General features: G+C 40.4%; 4 protein-coding genes across 14 annotated transcripts; 3 read left to right on the top strand and 1 right to left on the bottom strand.

Annotated features, from left to right (window-relative positions):
* Positions 1-397: 397 nt before the first annotated feature.
* LOC102720557 (peroxidase 2-like) lies at positions 398-1,883 on the top strand. The gene is made up of 2 exons (XM_006644027.3): positions 398-705; positions 814-1,883. Exons 1-2 carry the CDS (start codon positions 481-483, stop codon positions 1,630-1,632), a joined length of 1,044 nt encoding a protein of 347 aa, XP_006644090.1. The 5' UTR covers positions 398-480; the 3' UTR covers positions 1,633-1,883.
* A 6,554-nt stretch (positions 1,884-8,437) lies between these two features.
* On the top strand, positions 8,438-9,602 carry LOC102714332 (peroxidase 2-like). The gene is made up of 2 exons (XM_006645726.2): positions 8,438-8,671; positions 8,787-9,602. The coding sequence occupies exons 1-2, from the start codon at positions 8,438-8,440 to the stop codon at positions 9,600-9,602; spliced, it is 1,050 nt and encodes a 349-aa protein (XP_006645789.2).
* A 4,761-nt stretch (positions 9,603-14,363) lies between these two features.
* LOC102714056 (peroxidase 2-like) lies at positions 14,364-16,300 on the top strand. The gene is made up of 3 exons (XM_006645725.2): positions 14,364-14,382; positions 14,521-14,787; positions 15,292-16,300. Exons 2-3 carry the CDS (start codon positions 14,563-14,565, stop codon positions 16,099-16,101), a joined length of 1,035 nt encoding a protein of 344 aa, XP_006645788.2. The 5' UTR covers positions 14,364-14,382; positions 14,521-14,562; the 3' UTR covers positions 16,102-16,300.
* Positions 16,301-17,284: 984 nt separating this feature from the next.
* LOC102720277 (protein WHAT'S THIS FACTOR 1 homolog, chloroplastic) lies at positions 17,285-25,873 on the bottom strand. Of its 11 annotated transcripts, none has more exons than XM_040520758.1 (5): positions 24,559-25,873; positions 24,254-24,338; positions 23,555-23,701; positions 17,506-17,612; positions 17,285-17,365 (listed from the first exon to the last, which is right to left on the bottom strand). In XM_040520758.1, exon 1 carries the CDS (start codon positions 25,854-25,856, stop codon positions 24,615-24,617), a length of 1,242 nt encoding a protein of 413 aa, XP_040376692.1. In that variant the 5' UTR covers positions 25,857-25,873; the 3' UTR covers positions 17,285-17,365; positions 17,506-17,612; positions 23,555-23,701; positions 24,254-24,338; positions 24,559-24,614. The 11 variants fall into 11 exon arrangements, with proteins under 11 accessions (XP_040376692.1, XP_040376700.1, XP_040376702.1 ...); XM_040520766.1 differs by having other exon boundaries at positions 23,555-23,697; XM_040520768.1 differs by having other exon boundaries at positions 23,555-23,658.
* Positions 25,874-26,182: the final 309 nt, after the last annotated feature.

Below are 26,182 nucleotides of genomic sequence, written 5' to 3'. Positions count from 1 at the left end.
GAAAGGCTCAGGAAAGTCTCGTATTCTACACGACGATCATACAAATTGGCAATATACATATGTAGCTGTACGTACATGCAGCCTGGCCTAAAACTAGCTAGCTAGTACACTATTTTATCAAATAGATCACCATCGATCGACGACCAGAGAGCAGAGCTGCAAGAGCACCGGCCGGCCAGGTTGTGCAAAACACATTATTGGCTCGATTTTTTGTAGTTTAGTACACATGCATGATAGTGTATCAATTATCAATTCGAAGTCGCAATTGAAGTAGTAGTAGCACTGTGCCAGCATCGTGGGTATGTTGGGCTCTCGCTATCATCATCAGTACAGTGAATGATATTATATATACATGGCCGTTAAAATATTTGTCCGAACCCGGCAATATATACCCCATCCAAACCTCCCGTCCTAGCATCGCCTCGCAGCTCATCTTTCATCTAGCTTGATTAGCTAGCTTGCTGCTAGGTTTGGGGAAGCATGATGAAGCTGTCGGTGGCCATCGTGTGCGCCCTGGTGGCGGCGGCGGCGCTGGTGATCGGCGGCGAGCCGGCGGCGGCGAGCGAGCTCAAGGTCGGGTACTACGGCAAGACGTGCAAGGGCGTCGAGAACGTGATCAAGTGGCACGTCATCAAGGCTCTCAAGCAGAACCGCCGCACCGGCGCCGCCCTCGTCCGCCTCCTCTTCCACGACTGCTTCGTCAGGGTTCGTAGTTACGCATGCGATCGAGCACATCAAATAATGTTGCATACATATTGTTCCAAGCAGTTCGATGTGGTTGGGATTAATGGTGGTTTTGAGCAATGCGCGCAGGGGTGTGATGGGTCTGTGCTACTGGACAAGTCGTACGAGAACCCTCACCCGGAGAAGGAGGCGCCGGTGAACATCGGGCTGGCGGCGTTCGACCTGCTGGAGGAGATCAAGGCCGCCGTCGAGAAGCGGTGCCCGGGCGTGGTGTCGTGCTCCGACATCCTCATCTACGCGGCGCGCGACGCCGGCAGCATCCTCAGCAACGGCCACGTCCACTTCGACGTCCCCGCCGGCCGCCTCGACGGCTTCGTCTCCTCCGCCGACGAGGCCCAGAGGGAGCTCCCGGACTCCACCATGACCGTCCAGCAGCTCGCCGACAACTTCGCCGCCAAGGGCTTCGACACCGAGCAGCTCGTCATCCTCTCCGGCGCGCACTCCATCGGCGCCGGCCACTGCTCCTCCTTCACCGGCCGCCTCTCGGAGCCGCCGCAGCAGATCGTCCCGGCCTACCGCGACCTGCTCAACTACAAGTGCTCCCAGGGCGCCAACCCGGACGTCGTCAACAACGTCCGCGACGAGGAGTACGCCACCGTCGCCCGGTTCATGCCGGGCTTCACCAGCCGCGTCCGCAAGATCAGCGACTTCCTCGACAACACCTACTACCACAACAACCTCGCCAAGATCGTCACCTTCCACTCCGACTGGCAGCTGCTCACGAACCAGACCTCGCTCGACAAGGTCCACGAGTACGCCAACAATGGCACGCTCTGGGACGAGGACTTCTCCGACTCGCTGCTCCGGCTCAGCAAGCTGCCCATGCCGGAGGGGAGCAAGGGCGAGATCAGGAAGAAGTGCAGCGTCAGCAACCACTTCCAATACTAATTCGATATCTATGCATGCGTGCATGGGCAAAAGACCAAACGGATGATCAAATAACTATATATGATTGTAGTTTGATTTGGCTGCTTCTCTTTTTTTTTTCTTTCTTTTTACATCGATCCATTCTTTTTGAGTTCCATTCGTTTGTAATTTGTTCTGTAATTCGTCGATCTCAGCCATGTTAATCTGTTACATAAGTTATACAATACAACTCTGCATACAGTAAAAATAATTAACTGCGATGTTAATTAATCACGACGGCGCCAGTATATACGTATATAATTAACAACCTCATACCCATGCATGAGACCGCAGAAAGAATGGTTAAATACTTAAATCTACACAATATATATGTAGGAATATGAAGGTAAACTCAGAATTTCGAGGATGATCTCTTCTTTTATTATTTTCTTTTCTGGAATATCTCCATTTTCCATGTTCATGACAATATATATATACAAGCTAGTCTTGTTCGAAACTTTTATAAATTCTGGATAGAATGTACGTACGTACTATGTATAAATATATAACGCTCTACTCGTTATTCGTGAGGCTGCGATTCCAGTATCCAACAAATCTATAAAAACGAAAACTGCATCCAACAAATCCCTATAAAAACGAAAACACAAGCACATCATGCTTAACACGTCTAGCTATAAACAAGGGGATGTCACATTGAGCAGTTAGATGGATTGTCTCTTTTAGCCATAAATTAAGGGGGGTTAAATGATGAAAAAGAAGCATAGATAGATAGATGTTCAAATGTGTGGTCACAACACACACAAGTTGAAGGCCATGAAAGCATGCTCACATGCTGTGACAGAACCCATCCAACAAACCGCACCAACCACATGGCTTCTCCTTGGATTTGTCTTAGTTTAGGATATCATTTATATTATTAGTTACAGAATACAAGACAAGTAGTTGGAGACGTGCTTCGGATCAGCGCTAATCTTTTTCCCTTTCTCATTTTTCCCTATTTTATAGTACTACTCAACAGTAGTATATGTTTCTCATCATGAGATAGAAAGTTATATCTAGCTAGGAATGTTAGTTTACAATCTTGTAATATTTACCGCTATAGCTGATTAGTTTACTGGCATCAGCTGGGTTGGCGAACCTTGTATTTTCTCCAGAAATAGGATCATGCATGAAGTATACTTAACGGTCTCTCCAGCTAAAACCATTTGGCCCTGTACGTCCCTGATAGTACTAATTAATACTGTACTGATTTAATCTTGAAAATATTTTCTTTGGCAGAGACGTACTAGAGCAGGATCAGCTGCTTAGTCAAGACAAAAACTTTAATTTATAACTGGAGGAGAGGGCTAATTTCAATGAACAGCTGGAGCCAAATTTATTTTTTAGTAAAATATTTCCTTATTCATCCCTCCCAAAGACATTTGGATTTAAAATTTTGTTACATGCATGGTTGATCTACGGTGCCTCAACTCTCAATGCACATAAACACTTCCTCCATTTCAAAATGTGAGTTGTTTTGGTATCGTTTTGAATCAAATTATTTTAGTTTAACCAAGATTACAGAAAAATGTATGAATATTTTTAACACTCAACAAATATATTATAAAAATATTAAATAGTGGATTCCATAAAATTTATTTGGAGTCATGGATTGTGGACTAACCAGAATTATATCGTTAAAGTGCCCATTGTAAATGCCATATAGGTTCAAACAAATCGGATCCATACACGCATAATAGCCATCTGCCACTCAATATTGCATCGCTCACAATTGGCACCTTTCAAAATAATATCTAGGAGGCTGAAAGGGGTATAAAGTAGGCAATAACGAGTAGGTTTGCATGTCAGCTCCATCATATGCACATCAAAGCACCCGAGGATGCTGACTACTGTGATTTCCCATAGTTTTATTCAAGTTAAATTTCCCATAGTTTTATTCAAGTTAGATTTTCTTAAATGATTTTATACTATATCTTCAACTATCCCTAGGAAATTATATACCTAAATACAATATTTCTACTCTACAAACTTTGAGTGTATTCCCTCTATATATTTTTTACACAAGTTTAACTTCTCAGAATCAAAGGGGACTGTCATTTTTCCTGACCACATATATATACTACATGTGAACCTAGGTGAATTCTTCATGGTATTATTTATCGAATACGTTATTTATACTCTACTATACTTGAATATGAATTTTAGGAATTGGCTCTAGGTTAAAATACCTAAACAGAATAATGGTACATTTAATTAGTTCAACAAAGTTGGTTTGATAATTTCTAGAGCTAGACTGAAATTTCTACGAGTTTTACAATTCAAGTTCAACTATATTTTTGATATACATTAAATTATCTTTCCTAAGGCATAGTTGTTTGACAAATTTTACATGTAGTACATGCCATATTTAAATTCCCACTAATAAAATTCATAATATTTTGAATCTACTGAAGTTGGTTTGTCTCATTTGGAGATAGAATGCATTTTCTATAAATATTACAAATTTGCTAGCGTTTTAGTATTTACTCTTCTCCACAATACTAGAAAAATAATTTACTAATCTACAAGTAGTATACTTTAGTGTGCAAGATTCAAATATACATATATTCCTATGGGTTCGCTGAAGTTAGGTTTGTCTAAAAGAATCTACAGTTTTTTTAATAAGTCTAATGGAGTATATACATGAAATACCGTATTTTATACCATACTAATTTTAGGGGTATTCTCTATGTTTTGCATTACACATTTTATTATTTATAAATAGGAGGATATTAATTTTTATTCACTAATACATTTACTTATGATTGGACCTAAAAGTAATTTAGGCGGCTTTTTAGGTTAAGTTTATAGTATGCATGCATGCACTATACAATATGCTAACATGTATTCTAGGTAAGCTCATTCAGCCAAACCAAAGATAGTATTCAAGGAAATCCAACATAAGTGGGCAAATTGAGTTAGTATGAGTTTTCTATGGATTTTACAAGCTAACAAGTGTGTTCTTCCTAATATTAAATCATTTCCTTGAAGCATATTTATTATCTACAATTACTGTACAGAACATGTTAGTTTTTAGTCTTCTGTAATATTCTAAACATTTCGTTGACCCCAAAAGACGAGTTTGGCAATTTTCATAGCTTGGAAGTAATTTCTATAGATTTTACAACCTAGCACATTATTCAGTTGAGCGGATTTTTCATAATTTTTCCAGATTTTAAATTAAAGGAGCGAAAGCAAATATGCAAAACAGTCCTCAGTTATATGTCAATCAACCCGAACTCCTTTAACATGTGACTAAATAGACTTTCTAAAGAGTTCTCGCTTTGTTTTATATTTACGAGTCGGTCCATGCCCCACATGTCATGCACTGTATACTTTACAAATTGATACCCAGTGTTCTCTAAATTCTCTAAACGAAGTCCTCGGGGCTGGGCAGAACAGGGCAGCCATAGCCGCAGCCATGTTTGGTCTCGCCGGCGGCGAACGGAAAGATATCTTGCGACGTGGACAAAAATAGAAGTGTATATGACTTCGATGCGGACCTGTAGGTTCTCTTTTCATGGCCTTTAGTGCTCGGATGTGGCTAGATGCGAAAGATCGCTAGCGATGGGAGCTCAGTTCAAGGAAGATGAAGACGACGGTTCATCTGTCTCCTCGTGGTACTATTCTTGGCGCTTCTTGAGTCATCTTGATGAGGACGTAAAGGCGACGTCCATGGCGCGATGGTTCGTCTTGCGGTGGCCCGAGGCGACGAGGACGGCAGACGGCTACAGAGCTCGGCCCTCCGCGCTGCACTTGGCTGCGATCTGCGCGCGCTGGCGGGAAGACGAAGACACGACGGCGTTCCCGGCTATCCGCTACACGAGACAGCTAGACCAATAAGGTGACGATGGCTCGTCTCCTGTTCAAAAGATTTACATAATTATTAATTATTTTTTATATCATTTTATTTATAGTTAAAATACTTTTATGCATATATATAGTTTTATATATTTTATAATAAATAAATAAAATAAATAGTAACAAATGTATCAAAATATCAATGGTGTTAAATATTTAGGAAATGAAATGATGTAATATTTGTTAGGGCAAGGATAGAATTGTGGTAATAAATTAATGAGGGAGTCTGACACTGGGGCCCAGCCTATTTAGGATTGAAAAGAGGTTAAATGGTGATCATTAGTACGCCTCGGGCTAGGATTACCAGTTGGGCCATGAACAGATGGCCTGCAATGAAATCACAGGTTTGAGAATGATCATATTGGACTAGAATGACATAAACTTCGCGAACGGGTATCTAGCCTTTCGTCCCCCCCAAATTAAAGAATTAGAAGTATGCACGCATGCATATAAACGCCACCTGGAATATTAATCTAAAAGCTAGAACATGCAAATTGACGTCCCACGTTCATCCCAGTTAGGCACTACAAATTAAATCTGCACCCTCAAATTAAGTACGTGTACAACATCTTAAACCATCTATGGTTGTTGCAACTTGCAAGCTTAATTAGAGATATATAGTCGTGCAATTTTGACTCTTAGCCTTTGCTTCTTGAGCCCGTCACATGCTCCTAACAGTTTTTTTCTTTTTGTCTGGGAATATAAAACCTTAGAATGATACAGATAATCCACGAACCTGTATTTAGTTTGTATACAAGTAGCTACTATTAGTTTGACTAGACTACTAGTTAATAGAAGTGCATGAATGAGCTAGGGTCCCCATTTTTTATTCTGACACGTGAATGTCGGTTGGACAGTTTTTAGGGTTGCATATAATAGAATGGAGACTATTAATTCTTTATTTTAGTTAACTCAGTTTTCAATTATGAGATCAACATTTAGTGATTTGCATCTTCATCTTTGAGCTGTATCATTTGTTTAGGATAGCAACACAGAACTATATTCCAACTTGGTGAAAAAAAATTTGATGACAAGATTTAAGGACAAATTTAATGGCGAATATATATAAAAATGTAGCATCTATAGATGCGCGTGTGTGTATATATATATATAATTACACACATGTAATTAAGTATTATTTCAGTTCAAAAAATAAGAGGAGGTTTTTGTTGACTTATTAAGGGAGAAAAAAAATCGGGACTAGCGGCCATCCACCTTTTAATACAAAATTGGTCATGTCTAGTGAGAATAAATAGTTGATAAGTTCAGTAATATGAGAAGGGAACACATTAACTCTGCTATAGGTGATCGAGTTTATGTAGTTCAGTAACATGCATTACTACCGATATCAACAATATTACCATCAAATGGAGAAGGAACAAGCACGTTAGCTTCTTTGGTGTTCCTCATTCTGTACGTCTGTTCATTGTCTTAGGGACTGTGGCGTTAGTTCTAGACTTGCTCGCCATGCTTTGTCCAGCGATTATAGCCCTTCATCAATCATCTACGTATCAAATGAGACTATGTCGACTACACTCTATTTGTAAACAAATACTCTTATTTTTGCAATCAACGCAGCAACAAACCATATATTCATTCTTTAACATCGAGTTTTCATCCTCCACAACATTAGAGAACTCAGCAACGCCATTAATCCATACTCTTGTTCAAGCGATTAGTACTATACACACAAACTTCGATCCATCTGCAGTAGTACAAAACCGATAATAGATCAAACTCAAAAAAATACTAACCCGTTACAGTTCATGCGCCATCTATGAGTGGCTATGCTACGATGCTTCTCCTCAATCAGGCAAAATTATGGTATGCCACAAATTTGGACATCTATAAGACTGTAACAGGTCACTTTGGCCCGTCACAGGTGGCCAATGACCGGTGGTCGGATCTGTAGTAGTATTACACTGCATTTCAAAAGGTATATGTATATATATATATATATGCTCATGAAGTGAAGTAAAAATGACTCATGCATTTTATGATTAGTAGAATAATATAAATTCATTTATATCCAACAGCAAATCTTATGAAAATAGATATGATATATGCCAATCACGATTAGCAAGGAGTACCCAAGCATGTTATATTATATACCCTCAAAACGGATCATAAACATACCTCAAAAAATGTGGAGTAAAAACTTTGTCAATATTTAAACACGAGATAGGTTGGAAACAACCTCAATAATCCTTACAAGTTACAAGTACAAGAGCGCAGCTGTGCACTCCCGGATACAAATGTGCGCACACGCTGAATGAACTAAATCTAAAAAAATCGAGCAACTGAGATCGAATAGATCCAAGTTTTGTCTTGTCAGAATTCAACAATCGAATTCACCAGCAACCCCACATATCTGCACCGATCAAGATCGATCTGTCGTCTATCAAACCCTGCAGCTCTAAAGACAACTTGGATGTATAAAGATCTGGACGAGATTAAGACCTATCTAGCTAGCCAATAGCTCTGTCTGAATGTCTGATCGAAGCTATTAACAAACAGTACTTACAAAATGAGAAAGTCCATGGGGATCGGATCGACAGTTAATTAAGTTCGTGCACACCGCGTATTATACCTCGACATGATTGCCACGTTCCGCTCAATTAGCTAGCAGCCCAGCAGCTCAGCTCGTGTGTGATGTGTCCCCAATATTCTTGCCAAAATATATAGCCACCATTACTCTTTTTATATTTCTTTCTTCTCCTCGAGGAACGACAGAGAGATTATTATTATTTGTTCGTGCCTGAGCACAAACCACCGACTTAATTGGACAATCGGTGTAGCTCAATCTGCAGTTATATATAAGCAGGTCAGGTTGGATGGGTTTCGACATCGATCTCACACACTACCACAAGAGACGACGACGTACGCACAGATCGATCACTCGAGGTGTCTTGTGGTAAAAACAAAAATGAAGACCAGTTTTGTGGTAGTGTGCATGTTGGCGGTGGCCTTCCGGCTAGCCGCCGCCGTCGTGGTGCCGGCGGCGGCGCCGTACGCGTTGAAGGTGGGTTACTACAACAGCAAGTGCGGCAACTCCAGCGTGGAGTCCATCGTGAACGAGACTGTGACGGCCTACCTCGACGCCGACAACTCCAAGGGCGCCGCCCTCCTGCGCCTCTTCTTCCACGACTGCTTCGTTAGGGTAAACACACACCACAATAATTAATTAAGCTTAATTGCAACCATGGGCGATAATAATATTAATATTAATATTAATGTGTTGTATTTCTTGTGTTTTTTTTTGGGGGTTCGTTTAGGGTTGTGATGCCTCGATCCTTCTTGATAAATCGGATGTAATTACTTCCCCCGAGAAGGCGGCCGGCGCAAACATCGGCATCGCCGGACTCGACGTGATCGACGCGATCAAGGCCAAGCTCGAGGCCGCGTGCCCCGGCGTCGTCTCCTGCGCCGACATCGTCGTGTTCGCGGGCCGCGACGCGACGAGGTACATGAGCAAGGGGAACGTCTACTTCGACGTGCCGGCGGGCCGCAAGGACGGCCTCGTCTCGTCCTCCGCGGAGGCGGACAGCACGCTCCCGGACTCCAAGGCCGACGTCGCGGAGCTCGTCGCCGGCTTCACGGCTAAGGGGTTCACCCCGGAGGAGCTCGTCATCCTCTCCGGCGCGCACTCCATCGGCAAGGCGCACTGCTCCTCCTTCAAGGACCGCCTCACCGCGCCGTCGTCCGAGATCAACGCCAGCTACCGCGACGACGTCCTCAACAAGATCTGCGCGTCGGCGGCGAAGGCGAACCCCACCGCGGCGAACAACATCCGCGACATCGACGCGGCGACGCTGGGGAGCCAGCTGCAGGGCTACGTCGTCCCGGCCGTCGGCGGCGACTACCTGGACAACAGCTACTACAAGAACAACAAGAACAACGTGGTGCTGTTCCACTCCGACTGGGCGCTCGTCGCCCAGAGCTCCACGCTCAAGCACGTCAACGAGTACGCCGCCAACGGCACGCTCTGGAACAGCGACTTCACCAGCGCGCTCGTCAAGCTCAGCCAGCTGGCCATGCCGGCGGGGAGCCTCGGCCAGGTCAGGATGTCGTGCCGCGCCATCAACGACTAATTAATCGATCACCTCTCCGTCTCTCTTGCATGGCAAACTTATGCCTGCGTTATTGCTTCATGGTAATTAACAGCTTATCATGCATCGATCCGACGTTTTAGTTGCAAAACTTTTTTGTTTATTATCTGGTGTTGGTGTCCGTTTTGTTTAAGCCAATGTTAATTAATCTCACACATTTGTACCGTGATTACGGATGTTCCATCCATTCAGGCATTCGATATAATTCATATTTGTTAATTATACGTGTTTCAGCTCATTGCAACTACATGAGTTATTATTTACTTCGACTGTGCATGGATATGTAGTACGTAATTGTATTTACGAAATTCATGGGCACAACAAATCATAAGGGCAAGAAAATAGGCCCAGCGACAAAAAGAACAAACTGAAATAAATCAGATGAGATGAAACCTCCCGTGGACCGATGGAACTAGGCCTATTTGGAATCCACTGGGCTCATGAACTCCCACTTTTCTCATGGACCGAGACAGGCCCACTGGGTCCAATTTTCTGGACCGTCGATGAATATGTGTCATCGGACTAAGGCCGCGTTCGGCCATTGGGGTTGTTAAGTTAACTTACGGTGTCACGGAAAAGTAGCAATAGATTAGTACATGATTAATTAATTATATTATTAAATAAATATAAAATAGATTAATATGATTTTTTAAAACAACTTTTTTATAGAAAATTTTTATAAAATATACACCGTTTAGCAGTTCGGGAAGCGTGCATGCGAAAAACGAGACAGGTAAGTTAACTAACATACCTTGGCGATCATGGCCTAACTAACTATTCTCCCCCTTTGTGAGTCTGAATTTTTCTTATTTATATATTTTTTAATAAAAATTTAAAAAATACTTTTGATTGGAAAAAAATTATTAAACTAGATCCCAAGCGCTCAGCTAGTACCAATATATATAAAACACATAGCTCAACTCAAACAGTTTAGGTGTAGATATCATTTGAGGTGACTTTACAACACCTTTGATGGATCAGATTTGAGTGGCCCATCAAAGGTGTCAAGTTATCTACGACGAGCTGAAAAAGTAATACGACCGAGGTGTTTCTCTGGCGGTTTCTATTTTTAGCTCGTCATAGGTCACTTGAACCTATGACGGGCCGTAGCTGGAGAGCTCACCGATGGCGGCATCCCGTAGGACCCGTCATAGGTGAGGGTCACGTTGAGCATTGGTTTATTGCCTTGGCCCGTCATAGTTATGCCATCAAAAGTGAGGGGTAGGTATGTTTCACAAAATAATCATGCAATATTTCTCCTAGTTATTTGGTGCAACGTTCTATTTTTCAATAATATTTCGCCTACCATGCGTGTTATATCTTTTAGTACTAGAACAGTATATGTTTCATACAAAAGCATGTGAAAGTATTTGACTATGCAGCGTTAATTGCAAGTATAGACTATGGAGGCAAGCACGCAAAGAGAGAACGTGTCGCATGTTGTATATATATTGCCTTAAATAAAAGTACGTACGCATGCCCAGATTTCATTTTGTTTAAGAACATATTAGCTGTTGGAGCTACATGTGACGGACTTGAAGAACCGAAGGCTAAGAATCAAACTTGCACGATCAAATTTGGCGTTGTACGCGTACTTTCATGATGTAGATTTGCACCAAACTGAAACGAACATGACGTACGTTAGTTTGCTTTTTTCTTTTCCCTCCTAAAGTTTGCCGGTAGCTTGTATATGTACATACATACAACCTCCCTTATATGTATACTCGTTTATTTTGCCTGTACCTTAATTAAAATTGCAATGTGACACTGCTTATGTTGCTCGTGCCTAGAGTTAAAGTTACAGTACGGCACCAATATCTATATTACTCTATGATTAAGGATGGGCATAGATCGACCAACGGATAGTTTATGTTTAGCTCTAGTTTAACAAAATAAAGTAAGTTTTATCTAAAATAAAATTTTATTCATTTAGTTCAATTAAAGTCAACCCTAAAATACCCGGGATCAATCTATAGTTATCTTTGTCTATGTTTAGAATGTCGATTACTATTTATTAACCACAGGCATGGTTATAGAGCCTTCAGGGATGGCGTGGAGCAAAACAGATCATTTTTAAATAAATTTTGAAACCATATGACTTTCACAATTACTTTTAAAAATGGTCAAATAACGTAAATTTTGGGTGTCTTTATGCATGCTGAGTTTTGTTCCAACTATATAGGATATATAGATATGGTAGGACATAAGTTGTGAGTGCTAGTAGGGTGATGGGCCTACTAGGGATGGTATGTATAATTATATTTGTGATAAATTTTGAATCCAATTATACAACTATTTTTTAGAACAGAAGGACTAGTCTATCGAAGATATTCTTTCCCTAAAAAAGGTCTTGACCTTAGAGATCAATGCTAGGTCTTTGTTATCGAGAGCTTATTATGTTTTGAGGTGTTCCTCCTATCTACGCATTATCCATGAAAATATAACCTTTGTAGATAACCCATGATCATTTATGAAGGATCTACTCTTCATTCGAAAAAAATGGATAACTTAAGTATATATGGGATATCAAGCTTGTCTTTGTGGCCGCTTACCGAAGCTTAGGATCACCCCATAAGAAAATCCTATCGACTGAAACCCATCTAGATCTTCATATATGCAGTCTATAAGACGACCATCAAGACCCTGTTGCTTATTTGTGGAACAAATTCTACGTAGGTGGGCATCTTAAGAAGCACGACGCATGTGTGTAACTAGGCATATTTACGTACACATGCAGGTCACATGAAAGCCCACTAGTGGAAATGTTAATTTACACATGCAGACTATATATAGCAAAAGCACTCTATGCGAACCATGCCACAACATCAACACCAAAGGATTTTAAGAAGGGATTAAGATCCCTCCTTATGCTGGTGTCGTGGGAAATTTAGAAGGAGTGAAACAACAGAGTTTTCAGAAGGGAAGAGACCGCTCTTCATACGCTAGTGGATCGCATTGCTGACGAAATCTATTCCTGGTGCCTAAGTGGAGCGAAGGGCATTTCAATAGTCATACCCATCCAATGAGAGTCGACGGAAAACGTGTAATGTATTTTTTTCTTTCCCAAGCTAGACTACACCTAGGCGTAGCAAGTTGGCTCCCCTCCCTTCCTACACCCATCGCATGTTATATCTCTTGTAAATTGTTTTTCCCCCTTTTTAATTTAATATACACCCCGACGGGGCTTAAAACAAACAATAGGCAGGTGCTTAAGTAGTTCATCTCCAGAAATGAATTTTCATATATATATATATATATATATATATATATATATAATATGAAGTTGGGTATCAAATATTTAAATCTCAACGACTCCTACTACTTTATAGTTGATGAGTTTTACATTTTTACATTTGACAACGTTTAGCCGTTGAAATTTTTGTTGCCATTTTTACAGAGTCTCATATCTATGTTTCAAATGACCTCCAATTGAGACATTATATATATATCAACGTTGTAGATATCAACAACATCAAAAACTTTGTAGTTGATGGTTTTTTTTTTGTTAGTCATTTAGAATGCCAAACAAGCACTACAGATTTTATAAAAAGTAAAATCGAAAAAAAAACTCATCCTCTATCGTCTAGACAATATTCAGTGTAAAAGAACGTATGATTTTAATAGGGGGTGTGTGAATATGTACAGATGTTTAATAAAGTTGAAAAATATTTTAGTAGTTTTAATTGTTTAATTTGGCGCGTAAAAATTCATAATATTTAGAGCAATCCATTTCTATTTGCACATGTTAAGACGATCGCGAGTGAAAATGGATTTTAATAAGCAGCAGACGCATTAAAGAAAACCACATGGGGAATCGTTCCTGCTGAAATTTTTACCCCGTTTCTAGAAATTGGCTATTTCTACGGTCGATTTGTCAGAGACAGACGTTCTCAAAACGTGTTTTGTCCTCTGCGAAAAAAAGATGTATTTTTTGGCAGTCCTATGTATATCAAGTATTCAGGTGCATGCTACTATTTTGAGCTTTTTTACCATCCTATAAAATTATCTCGAGGTACCATCTATTTTTACCTTGAGATACCAAAAATAACATTTTTACCTTGAGATAACAAAAATTTATAGTAAATTCTTAGCACATTGAGATACTTTCAAGAATGATAAAAAAACTCTACTATTTTCCCTTTCATATCTATACTGTACTCTACAGTAGATCTGTATATTACTACTCTTTTTGGTTTCCTTTATTTCACGTCATTGACTTTTAAATTTATATTTGATCGTTAATTTTATTTAGAAATTTTATCTAATATATAAAATTATAAGTTATCGGTGCAAATTTCGTACAGTAATAAATCAAATCATAAAAAATATTTAATATTATATATTTTTTTAGGACAAAAAAATAATCAAATATAGACGAAAAGACAACCACGTTAAATAGAAAATAAAGAGAGTATCAGATTTGCTACGGTGTGGTACTATGGGGCAGATTAGATCTAGAAACTTATTTAGTCTCTTGTCACAGAGTATGATATGAGTTTTATTAATAGTCTCTATTTAATGTGTCAAAAATTTGATATGACAGAGACCGGAAAACAAACATGCACTAAAGTTCGTGGAACTTACTCACTGGTCACTGTCAACACAGAAATGTCTTGAATAATTAACTTACTATCAGTACGTACAGCGAGTCATATATAAGCCGTTCAAATATTAGGCCAAACCCCGAAGTACATATATGTATATATGTACCGCTCAAACCTTGAGCTTAGCATCGATCGATCAGCTCGCAGCTCAAGCACCGGTAATAACTTAATCAGCTATACATACATACATACATACATATACACATATATATACATAGATATTTGCTCGGATCCAACACTAATAACATGCGAACTAGCTACTCTAGTTAATTAATTAAGCTTTCGCTGCAGTGCAGGCGGGCTACAGCGCTAGCTAGTAGCTAAATTTGTGAAGAAGCATGAGGCCGGGACTCATGGTGGCAGTCGCCTGCTGCTTCCTGGTGGGGGTGGTCGCCGCGCCGTCGGCGGCGGCCCGCGACGGCGAGCTGAAGGTCGGCTACTACGACGGAAAGTGCAGGGGCGTCGAGGGCATCGTCAGGCTGCACGTCGTCAGGGCTCTCGCGCAGGACCGCCGCACCGGCGCCGCCCTCCTCCGCCTCATCTTCCATGACTGCTTTGTCAGGGTACTAGTTAAAATTCTCGGGTTAATCTTGTTCCTTTTTCAGTTTCAGAATGCATGCACATAGACGTAATGTAGGACTGTATGGAGAAACGGTTTTAAGCTCTCGGGAAGACGTACCCCGTCTATTGCATGCTATCTAAATATTTATAAAAAAATTATAAAATTATTTCTAAGGATAGATTAATATGTGATATATCACTACACAAATATGCAAGTTAATCTACGATCCATAGCAAAAATAATAAATATATGATTGTGAGTACGTGTATACTACACTATCTACCAATTAATTTGTTATTTTTGTTATGAATTGTAAAAGTCATATTTTTAATTTGTGTAATCATATATTAATCTATCTTTTAAAATATATTTATATTCTTTTATAATTATTTAAATGATATGCAGAATTTAGAATCTACGCTCGTTGTGATGTCTCTCGACGTCCAAATACTTGGGGTTAATTGTTAGCTGAGTGCTCGCTCGCACGATGCATGCATGCAAGCAGGGGTGCGACGGTTCCGTCCTCCTTGACGCCTCCGACGAGAACCCTCGTCCGGAGAAGTCGGCGCCGGTGAACATCGGGCTGTCCGCATTCGACGTCCTGGAGGAGATCAAGGCCGCTGTCGAGAAGAGGTGCCCCGGCGTGGTGTCCTGCGCCGACATCCTCGTGTACGCCGCCCGCGACGCCGGCCGCATCCTCAGCGACGGCCGCGTCGACTTCGACGTCCCGGCGGGTCGCCTCGACGGCCTCGTCTCCTCCGCCGACGAGGCGCAGGCGGAGATCCCGGACCCCACCCTCACGCTTCAGCAGCTCATCGACAACTTCGCCCGCAAGAACTTCACCGTCGAGGAGCTCGTCATCCTGTCCGGCGCGCACTCCGTCGGCGACGGCCACTGCTCCTCGTTCGCCGCCCGCCTCGCCGCGCCGCCGGACCAGATCGCTCCGGCGTACCGCGACTTGCTCAACTACAAGTGCTCCAGGGGCGCCGACCCCGAGGTGGCCAACAACGTGCGCGACGAGGACCTCGCCACCGTGGCGAGGTTCATGCCGGCGTTCGCCGGCCGCGTGCGCGCCGTCAGCAGGCTGGACAACACCTACTACCTGAACAACCTCGACAAGGTCGTCAACTTCAACTCCGACTGGCAGCTGCTGACGGGAGACGAGGCGCGCGGCCACGTCCACGAGTACGCCGACAACGGAACCCTCTGGGACCACGACTTCGCCGACTCGCTGCTCAAGCTCAGCAAGCTGCCCATGCCGGCGGGGAGCAAGGGAGAGATCCGGAACGAGTGCAGTGTCGTCAACCGCCGCTAGTTTAATTAGTACGAAGTACGTACTAATTCGATCGGACAGCACTTGCAGGTCTTAATTACATAATAATGCATGCAAAAGACGAGGCACAGTGGACACTCGACAGAACCTATGTTTGTGGTCATGCCCTATCTACGTTGTTACACACACTACTTCCTCGGTTCTATATATTATAAGATGTCTTAGGTGCCCGCTTGTTTGGAGGGGCTAATTCATAAATCTTTTCACTTTAGTTCTTTTTAGTCTCTAAAATACCAAACAGGAGGGGCTAAAAAAAGACTAAAACTCACTACTGGGAAAAGCATTATCGCAAGCAGCCGAAAATGATCTTCGCAGGCGGGGCGGCCGTCCGCCTGTACGCAAAGGACTGTGAAAAATCACCGATCTTCGCAGGCGGGGCGGCCACCCGCCTACGAAGATAATTTTCACAGGCGGGCGTTGGCTAATTTGGTCCGCCTGTGAAAATAGGAAACTGCCGCGTGCAAAAAAAAATCCGCCTGCGAAGATAAGTAGAAATTTTTGAAATTTAATAATAATTTATCCATAAATTTAATAATAATTTGCCCGTTAATAGAAATTCTTAGAGATAGATTATTTTGTACATATATTGGAAGATTATCAAACATTTGGCACTGAGAAATTTATATATATTGCATAATTCAAAAGTGTTGCCAATATATATATATATATATATTACAATATTTTTCTACATTGTTACTTCATATACGCCATCTAGTTACATTATGACATAGCATTGTTCCACTCCCGAAGATTCTTGAATTCGTCACTTGTCGCTAGGCAATACCATCTCAGGATCATACCACTTCAGATTGAGATAAACCACTACCTTCTGATAAACAACAACAATATTTTGGTCATCAAATGGAAGATATCCTACAAGCATTACGTAAAGGATTACTCCACAAGACCAGATGTCTGACAAGGATCCATTATATCCTTTATTCTGCAGAAAATGGAAGCATTTAGCAGAAGGATGAGAAGTTTTACAAGAGAATAATTTGGTTGGTCTGAAAAGAACTTTTACTTACCTCAGGGGCCATATTGTTGAGGCTAACACAAGTAGTATGCAGTAATCCGTCATTCTGAGAAGTACCGAATTTACAGTTCAATGAAAGATCCATCTAAGGAAAACGTTTTTAATATAGCTGAATTTGTGAAATCATACCCCGAGATGTTGAGGTAAAGCAGTAAGACCAAAATCAGAGATCTTGATGTTGCCTTTTTTGTCCACAAGAACGTTTTCAGGCTGTAACAGTGGAATGATTCACAAGAACCATGTTACAGAGTCACAAATCCACATTGACCAAGTTGCTAATTTTCATGAAAGACGAAAATCCGTAAGATAGATAATTACAAGTTTTTCCCTAAAAACAAATCGGTCATTACCTTGAGGTCTCCGTGGTAGACTCCCTTATCATGGCAGTAGCTTACACCATCAATTAACTTCTGAAAAGCCTCGTTCCTTCTTTCTCAGAGAGTTTTCCTTTTATTGCCTATTTTTTTAACCACAAGATGTAAAACAGATTCAAGTGTCAAAACTTAAAACTAACCATAGCACCAGACATGATTTTTTTGCAGCGTGGAAAGAACGCAAAAGATCAATGAAATAAGGGTGACATGGGCTTACAATTCTCTCAAATAGTTCAATGCCATGAAACCAAACTACAGATTTTGTTCCTCATTTTAAACGTGAAAAGAACATGCCATAAATTCGACAAGGACAGAAACTACTGCTAGTCGGCAATGGCTATGCGTGGCCACAGTCGGGATCACACACACATAAAAAGAACCTGCCAGGGGTGAAGACGACGAAGATGTGACGGTGAGAGGCATCCGGTTCTCAAGCGAGCCATGGTCCTACAGGATAATAATTGGGAGACCCACCAAACCGACGATGCGATGCACCGAGTCCACCACATCGCCTTGCTCCGCCGGAAAGCGATGCGCATGGCCATGGTGCCATCGCCAGTGGCGGTGGCTCCCGCCGGTCCAGGTCCAGCTAGCGTGGCGTTTTCGACCGCGGCAGTGCAGGACCGGTGCGATGGCCAGCGTGATGCAGGTCCAGGTCCAGGTCCAGGTCCAGCGAGGCACGGTGCGATGGCCAGCAGATGGGGTTTTTAACCGCGGCAGTGGAGGCCAGCGGATGGGTTGCGACGACGTCGGTGGAGGCCGACAACGCGGTGGATAGGCCGACGGCGGCGGCCGGACGTCGAAGCGTTGCGGCGGAGATCGGAGGGCGATGGCGTAGGCGGGCAGCGGAGGAGGTCGGCTTGCGGCGGCGAAGAAATTTGGCAGCCTCATGGCGCCAAAAGTGTAGGGTTCGTGTCTCGGATTTGGAAATTTTGGGGCAGCGGGCAGGCGATTATATAGGAAAAAGGTTTTCGCAGGCGGGCGGTCCACCTGCAAAGTTCATCTTCGCAGGCGGGCGGCATGCCTGCGAAAACAATTTTCACTATCTTCACAGGCGGATGGGTCGCCTACGAAAATGTACCTCCTACAGAGCATAACTATCTTCGCAAACGGCCTGTCCGCCTGCGAAAATATTTATAGATGTGGATGTATTTATTTTGAAATTTTTTACTTTATTTTTGTAATTTTGTAATAAAAAAATTAATTTTACGTACAAATGTAGAAACCTTAATATTATTACTTTTATTTTTTTAAAAAAAATTTCCATACAATGGTAGGTTCACATAAAAATTTGGTACTAAATTTTGAAACCTCTTTTTAAAAAACTTTTAACATATAAAAAAGTATACATTGTACCCTACAAATGGTAATTGCGCATAAAAAAATAGTAAAAACTAATATGCAAAATGTTGAGTAAAATTTTTTAGTTTATTTTTATAATTTGTAAATATATACTATAATTGTAATAAAAATATTAATTTTACGTACAAATATAGAAACCTTAATATTTTTAATTTTAATTTTTTTCAAAAATTTCCATCCAATGGTAGGTTCACATAAAAATTTGGTACTAAATTTTGAAACCTCTTTTAAAAAACCTTTAACAACATATAAAAAACTATATATTGTACCAATTGCACGTAAAAAAATAGAAAAAAACGAATATGCAAAATGTTGAGTAAATTTTTTTTAGTTTATTTTTGTAATTTGTAAATGTATACCGTAGTTGTAATAAAAATATTAATTTTACATACAAATATAGAAATCTTAGTATTATTATTTTTAATTTTTTAAAAAGTTTCCATCCAATGGTAGGTTCACATAAAAATTTGGTACTAAATTTTGAAACCTCTTTTTAAAAAACCTTTAACAACATATAAAAAACTATACATTCTACCATACAAATGATAATTGCGTATAAAAATAGTAAAAACAAATATGCAAAATATTGAGCGAAATTTTTTATCAATTTGCAATATGATAAAAAATAGTAACACCAACATAAATAGGGGCATGCAGTCCATACAATAGGTGCCTATGAAAATGGATTTTATAAGGCACACAACGCCCTATGAAGATCGATCTTCACAGGCGACGCTTATATGGCCTGCCTGCAAAGATTCATCTTCTCAGGCGGGCCGCCCCCTCTAGACCGAGTACAATTTTTGCAGACGGTGTTTAGCTCGGAATGACATGTCCACCTGTAAAAATCAAATCCCTACAACGCCAAAAATAAGTTTTCTAGTAATGACTATCTAGGTCCATAAATCCCTAGGGAAGGTGGTAAAAGGTACTAAAGGCCTATAGTACACATATTCTACTGCTCTAGGCCTATAGCTATGTATGTGCGTTGTGTACTATTGAATAGGTCATTTAATGAGATTTTAGTACTTTTTACTCCCTCCAAACAAACAGGGTAGAAATAAAAAGAACTTATGTTTTTGTCCTAGGACTAATTTTTAGTCCTAGGACTTATAAAAACAAACAGGACCTTAGATTATACCTAGACTTATATATAAATCAATAAATATATTTTATGTATTTGTCTAAATTTATTAACATCCATATCAATCTAGAGATGAGCAAAATATCTTATAGTATCAAATAAAATAATATTTTTGTGTGTATTTACAAAAATGTGCAGAAATCTTTATATTTTGCAACGGATAGAGTACCACTACGTTCATGGTTAATCAATGTCGACAAAAAATCTACCTATAGTGCACCAACTATAGGTCCTCACTTTTACATTACTCAATTCTCAAATCCAACATGTTATATTCGATCTACCTCAAAATCAATGGACTTGATTACTTTAGAGTAAGTGTAATAGTAGACTATAAGTTGGCTATAAGCTGATGTGGAGAAAAGAGATAATGAAAAAGAAGTGAGATTAGCTCTCATGCAAGAGTCAGCTATACACCAACTCCAAAAAAGCCATTAAATGTAAAGGTAAAAGAAATAGATAAGAGATAAAAATTATAGCCAATCTTATAGTCAATCTATTATATGTGTTGACTATAATATAAGCTTATAGCCAGTAAGTTGACTTTACTATTAAACTTGCCCTTAGTATAAAAAAAATATTTACATTTTAATTTTGCAAGTAAAAGATTGTATTTTGAAAAAAGAAGTTATATTCTTAACAAAGATCTTTCTTTTTGGCAGGACTACTATATTATGGTGAGAGGATTATATGATTTCAATTAAGAAAGTTTCTATAAACAAGCAAATCGTTTCCATATAATATAATATTATGGACATTTTCTATAAATAATCCAATAATATAGTTCCCTACCTATATTTGCAATCATTAATTAGGAGACGATGTGTGCACAGTATGCATCCGTCGCGTCCTGCACTGCACGCATGGCTCGATGACAACTTTGTCAGTCCATGCCATGCCTGATAACGGAGAGTGTTAATTTCCCACGAGTCAAGCTACTTAGGGTGCGTTTGGTTGGTGTTAAGGTAGGATGAGATATGAGATATGGTCATTTATAATGGTAGGATATGATGATCCAGTTTTATATTTGATTAGACAGATAGGATGATCTTTTTTGTTTGGTTGAATATATGAGAATGGTTGGAATGAATATATTGAATTACTAATAAATAATAATATAAATTAATCATTATAGATCTTATTGTATTTAGTATAAATTAGTTAACACTAATTTAAACATGTTAATTACTAATTATTGACAAACTAGTTAATTATCACTAAAGAATCACTAATAATCACGGTTAGTGAGGGTGATGAGCTTATCCGGTCAATTTGACCGAATACACTCATAGAATATCCTTTGTCTGGACCACCATATTCAGTTTCGTCTATAAACCAAACAAAATCAAAAACCTGAACAACCATCTCCCATCCAAATATATCGCACCAACCAACCAAATACACCTAACTAGCTACGAATGCCAGTGCGATAGGGGCTTTTGGCAAGTTGGGGGAAATACTCTAATTAATCTGCCCACATACATTGACGGTTTGTGGGGATCTTGCTACTCGACACATCCAGCGACTCCGATTGATAAATGACCAAAACTACGTATGTAGTTTAATAAATAACACTGCAGATTTCCTATTGCATATTTGATCATCCGTCTTATCAAAAATCTTATATAATTATTATTAACAACAAATTTTAATTAAAATGTAATTATTATATAAAAATATAAGTTATAATAAAATACATTTAGTAATAAATTCAATCACAAAAAATAGATGATAATTACGTAAGTTTTTTTAATAAGACCAATGGTCAACTGCATGTCAAAAAAATAATGACATTATCTATTAAGACGAATTGTCAACCACATGTCAAAAAATTAATAAAATTATCTATTAAAATATATATGGAGAGTATATGTTTTTATGGGACTCAACTATCCATTAATAATTAATGTACACATGACATACATATGCCATGTATTTTAAGGTCAATTAGATTCAGCTGCCAGAAGAGCTGGACTAGAAAAGATTAACATGAAACTGAATCAGCCTATTAGATGTATAAAAGACATCCTGAGGATGCAATGGCTCAACTTGACTGATTAGAATTCGTTAGCGATTATAATGGTCATCATATTTACTGCAGATGAGTAATAAAAGAATACGAAATGTGCCGTAAATTGTCATGCTTCAAATCTTCAACAGATTTAAACAGTAGTACACTAGTACATACAGGATGACTAATTATTAGTTTGGAACTTTGGATGCTTTAGCCTTTATGGTTGTTAGAAATATCATATGAAAAAAAATATGAAATCTTTTGTCCTTTTGAATTAGGTGTCTGTCTGACAATTGATCTATGAATTGGACTGCACCAGAGGGAACACGACATTGATCATAATTCTGGCAACTAATAATCCAACATAGACCTGAAAATTGATAGAACAGTCCATTAAAAGTTCAGTTTAATGCTGAACTATCAGATATGAAACTCTCACCATCTATGTTGTCCTTGTTTTACAATGGCTGTTGAGCACATTTCATCAAACTAAGATTCTTAAAACCGCCATTCAGTAACCACATGAATAGTAATGGGTCCTAATGTGGTGGACATGATATCTATTTCAAACATAGTTTCTGTAGATAAATGTGGTCACTTTGACAAGAAACGGAAGAGGCAAAAATATCGCAATATTGTCATGTTTACTATATTCACTCATATTTGAAACATCTATTGTCCAGATTGTGCAACCATGATAAGTAAGAAAATAATTTCCTTTTTTTTCAAAAAGGGGAGCATTTGCATGGGAATTTACTGGATTATTGCCACAAATTATCATTAGGAAAAGCTAAGTTTTTTACTGCTTAAATCGTTTGAAACAAACTATTTACTGGATTATTGCCACAAATTATCTACTTGATTATAGGGAAAACTTAAATATTTTTAGAAATAATCATAAAATAGCTTAGAACAAGTGGTCTAAGCAATGAAATAGAAGAATGTTTTTTGATAAATCATATTTTTAAAAGCGTGGAGAAAATAATCGACAGTAATAATCCAGTGAAGAAGATGAGAAATCAGGGCCTGAACTATATGGACACAAGAATGGCTTTTGCACAAAATAAAACATGAAGCATCTCCAAGATGAACCAGCCATGATTTTGCTCCCAGCTTTTCTTTGAAATATTCGTGACAAAGAACTATATATCAATAAGGCAAAATAAATTAATTATCCATTTATTTCCTTCACGGAATAAAGATAATGCTTTCATATATAGTGAGCAACAGGTCATTCTCGAATCCTGGTGGTCCTGCTGGAGAAGGGCAAAAAGCATAATTTCTTCCCTTTGGGTAGGCTCCCTCTACTAAGTTATCCGCAAAATATAAATTATTTTCCTTTCAACAGTAAGATATGGTGTAATAACTTATTGACCAAGAAGTATCACGTGCTCAAAAAAGTGATGGGAATTGGGAGATCAAACTGTGGTTAAGATGGCCTGTACAAAATATAACTTTATAAAAGCAAATATTATAACTCTAGTTTTCTTCTTGTTTTTTGTTACCTGTAGAGAGTGTTCAATTCCACACTGCGATTTGTTTTCATTTCTGTCAGCCACACACTCGGTGCTTTTTGTGTATGGAAAAATTCCTACATGGTTGAACTTGCCTGAAAATTTCTTGCAAGTAATTATGGTTAACCAAGCCACTACCTTGCAAAAAAGGATCAACTCTGTCAGGCGCAGAGATAGGAGTAGGGTAGCTAGCGGTGCAGCCCTACTCCTGAGCCTAAATATCCATCAGAAATTACACTTCAAAACATAGAAGATAAAGGTAGCATCATGGAAATTACACTAGTTGAGCCCTAGGCTTGAGAAATTTTTGGTTCTGGCCTTACACTCTGTCAAAAGTCTCAACAATTGGATAACCAGAAATATCTGCTATAGGAACAAATACACGTAAAATGCTCCTAGTTGTTTGGGAAAAAAAAGCGGGATATGATTGATATATCCTAATCTAAAAAGAAATTTAAGCTACTTTTAATAGGTTGTCATAATTCATAATTGATGTTTCATGTTTTGCAGTGTAATGTGCGCAGTGTCCTTATGAGAATCATGGTGAATAAACAAATATTTGGCTCAACAAAGGAAACTTTTCCATATGGTTGTTTCAGATTACAAACATGTAGAATTGTCTAAAGCATGGCATGATGCAAACAAGTTTAAATAGTTCAATGAAAGGAGTGGTTCTGAAGATAGGCTTACAATGAATATCCTGGAGTCTTGATGGATGGATTGCGAATGTTCTACAAGAAACGCATCTGCACCCTTTCCATTTCTGCAGAGTCAACTGAAAACAAACCATCATTAACAATGCTAACCAAAATCAAATGAGTTCAGTCATAGATGAATGAAGGCAACTTGCCATAAAAATGTATCAAAAGCCACATCATTACAAAACCTACATTTCAGCCAAATTTCTGAAACAGAAGTTGTTGGATATCAATTCATCATATTATTTATTAGGACCTAAATGGTCAAACTAAGAATTGAATGAATCATCAATTCACCTTGGTCATTGTTCTCCTGGTCACACTAGCAGCACAACAGAAATAACATGCACAAGTCAGAGGGCCTCTCCTTCTGAATCATCGTCTTCATCTGACCAATCAATGTCTTCCTCTTCCATCTGATCCTTAATACCAGTTTGAACTTTGGCACCTCTATGAGCCTCATGCAACCTCTGTTTCTCCAGCTCTTCCCGCTTCTTCCTCAATTCCTCCAAATACTCTCTGTGACCCTCATCCATGATTGCGACAAATCTCTCCTTCAGCTCAATCATTGGATCCTTATCAACAAGCTCACCATTCTCATCATATGCTTCCCTCAAAATCGCTGTCTTGATCCCACCCTTCAACGATATATAGAATATCCCCGGATGTCTCGTGAACGCATTAGAAAACGCGTTTGACAGCCTAAACTCATCGCAGAACTTCCCTATAATTGGTACAGCCATCCTGCGCTCTACAGACAAAGACAACACCTCATGTAAAACACCAATCAACCTCTTCTCTGCTTCTGGTGATGCCTGGTGCAGCCCAGACGTGTCCGCGTATGGCGAAACATATGGCAATTCAAGCCAATCCCTCACCCACTCCCTCATCGGCTTCTTGAGGTAGAATCCCCGGGGCAATCTAACAGCAAAATTGGGCCTCGGCCGTATGCCGACTACATCAGCCTCCTTGTCCGCCCTCAACTCAATCGCCGACTTCGCCAGCCGGTCGTCCCACGAAACCAGCTCAAGAAACGCATCGCCGGACGCATCGGGCCCGGGATCTCCAACGAGGCGGAAGAGGTGAGGGTACCTCGGCACCAGCGATGTCAGGAAGTCGTCGGGGAAGCCGAAGTCGCGCTTGGCGGCGGCGACCTTGGCGACGGGGAGGGCGCGGGTGTAGGAGATCATGAGGAGCTTGGCGAGCTTGGAGGCGAGGAGCGGCGAGTGGAGCTCGTGGAGGCGCTCGGCGAACTCGAGGAAGGATCGGAGCTGCGGGGAAGGGTACGCGAAGGGGCTGGGGGGAGGGGAGACGGAGAGCAGGGTGGGGTACCGGCGGAGGAAGGTCGGGACGAGCACCGGGAGGCGGATGCGTTGCCGGCGCTTGCAGAGGTACCGGAGGAGGAGGCGGCGGCCGGGGGAGAGGAGCACCTCGCGGACGAGGCGGGAGGCGAGGCGGTACCGCCGGTCGCGGAGGATCGCGGCGTCGAGGGCGGCGTCGCGGCGCCAGGGTACCTTGAGGGAGGAGATGCGGCGGACGGGGCAGAGGGAGAGCAGGCGGCGAACGCCGGCGGCGGCGGCGGCCGGAAGAAGCATTGCGACGTGGGGGGTTTAAGGGAAGTTTCGAACGGTGTAGTGGCATTCGCCCACATTCTTCTTCACCGATGCTTCACCAAATACGCTTTACGGAGGAGTTAACGTAATTGAGAAATACGTATTCTTTGGACACCATCGACAATTCCCAGCCCATCCCGGAAATGGGCTGAAATTTAGTTTACCTTTCTAGCCCACCCTGTTGATGGGCCGAATAGTTGGCCCGTCAAATGAGCCTTATTGGGCTGGACGCCCATGAGGTTTTGCCAGTCTATTGTTCGAGCGTTCCTTTTGAAAAACAGGTATATCCGTTATGTTTTGCCAGTCTT

The sequence above is a fragment of the Oryza brachyantha genome, chromosome 1, assembly GCF_000231095.2.
Source record: "Oryza brachyantha chromosome 1, ObraRS2, whole genome shotgun sequence".
Lineage (NCBI taxonomy): Eukaryota > Viridiplantae > Streptophyta > Magnoliopsida > Poales > Poaceae > Oryza > Oryza brachyantha.
The sequence above is the reverse complement of the archived record's forward strand: the minus strand, read 5'-3'. Positions and strand labels throughout refer to the sequence as shown.

Excerpts from the sequence above, each read along its gene's own strand:
- LOC102720557 (XM_006644027.3), top strand. The coding sequence starts at position 481 with ATGATGAAGCTGTCGGTGGCCATCGTGTGCGCCCTGGTGGCGGCGGCG. Across the intron at positions 706-813 it reads TCCACGACTGCTTCGTCAGG|GGGTGTGATGGGTCTGTGCT; the intron begins GTTCGTAGTTAC and ends CAATGCGCGCAG.
- LOC102714332 (XM_006645726.2), top strand. The coding sequence starts at position 8,438 with ATGAAGACCAGTTTTGTGGTAGTGTGCATGTTGGCGGTGGCCTTCCGG. Across the intron at positions 8,672-8,786 it reads TCCACGACTGCTTCGTTAGG|GGTTGTGATGCCTCGATCCT; the intron begins GTAAACACACAC and ends GGGTTCGTTTAG.
- LOC102714056 (XM_006645725.2), top strand. The coding sequence starts at position 14,563 with ATGAGGCCGGGACTCATGGTGGCAGTCGCCTGCTGCTTCCTGGTGGGG. Across the intron at positions 14,788-15,291 it reads TCCATGACTGCTTTGTCAGG|GGGTGCGACGGTTCCGTCCT; the intron begins GTACTAGTTAAA and ends GCATGCAAGCAG.
- LOC102720277 (XM_040520758.1), bottom strand. The coding sequence starts at position 25,856 with ATGCTTCTTCCGGCCGCCGCCGCCGCCGGCGTTCGCCGCCTGCTCTCC.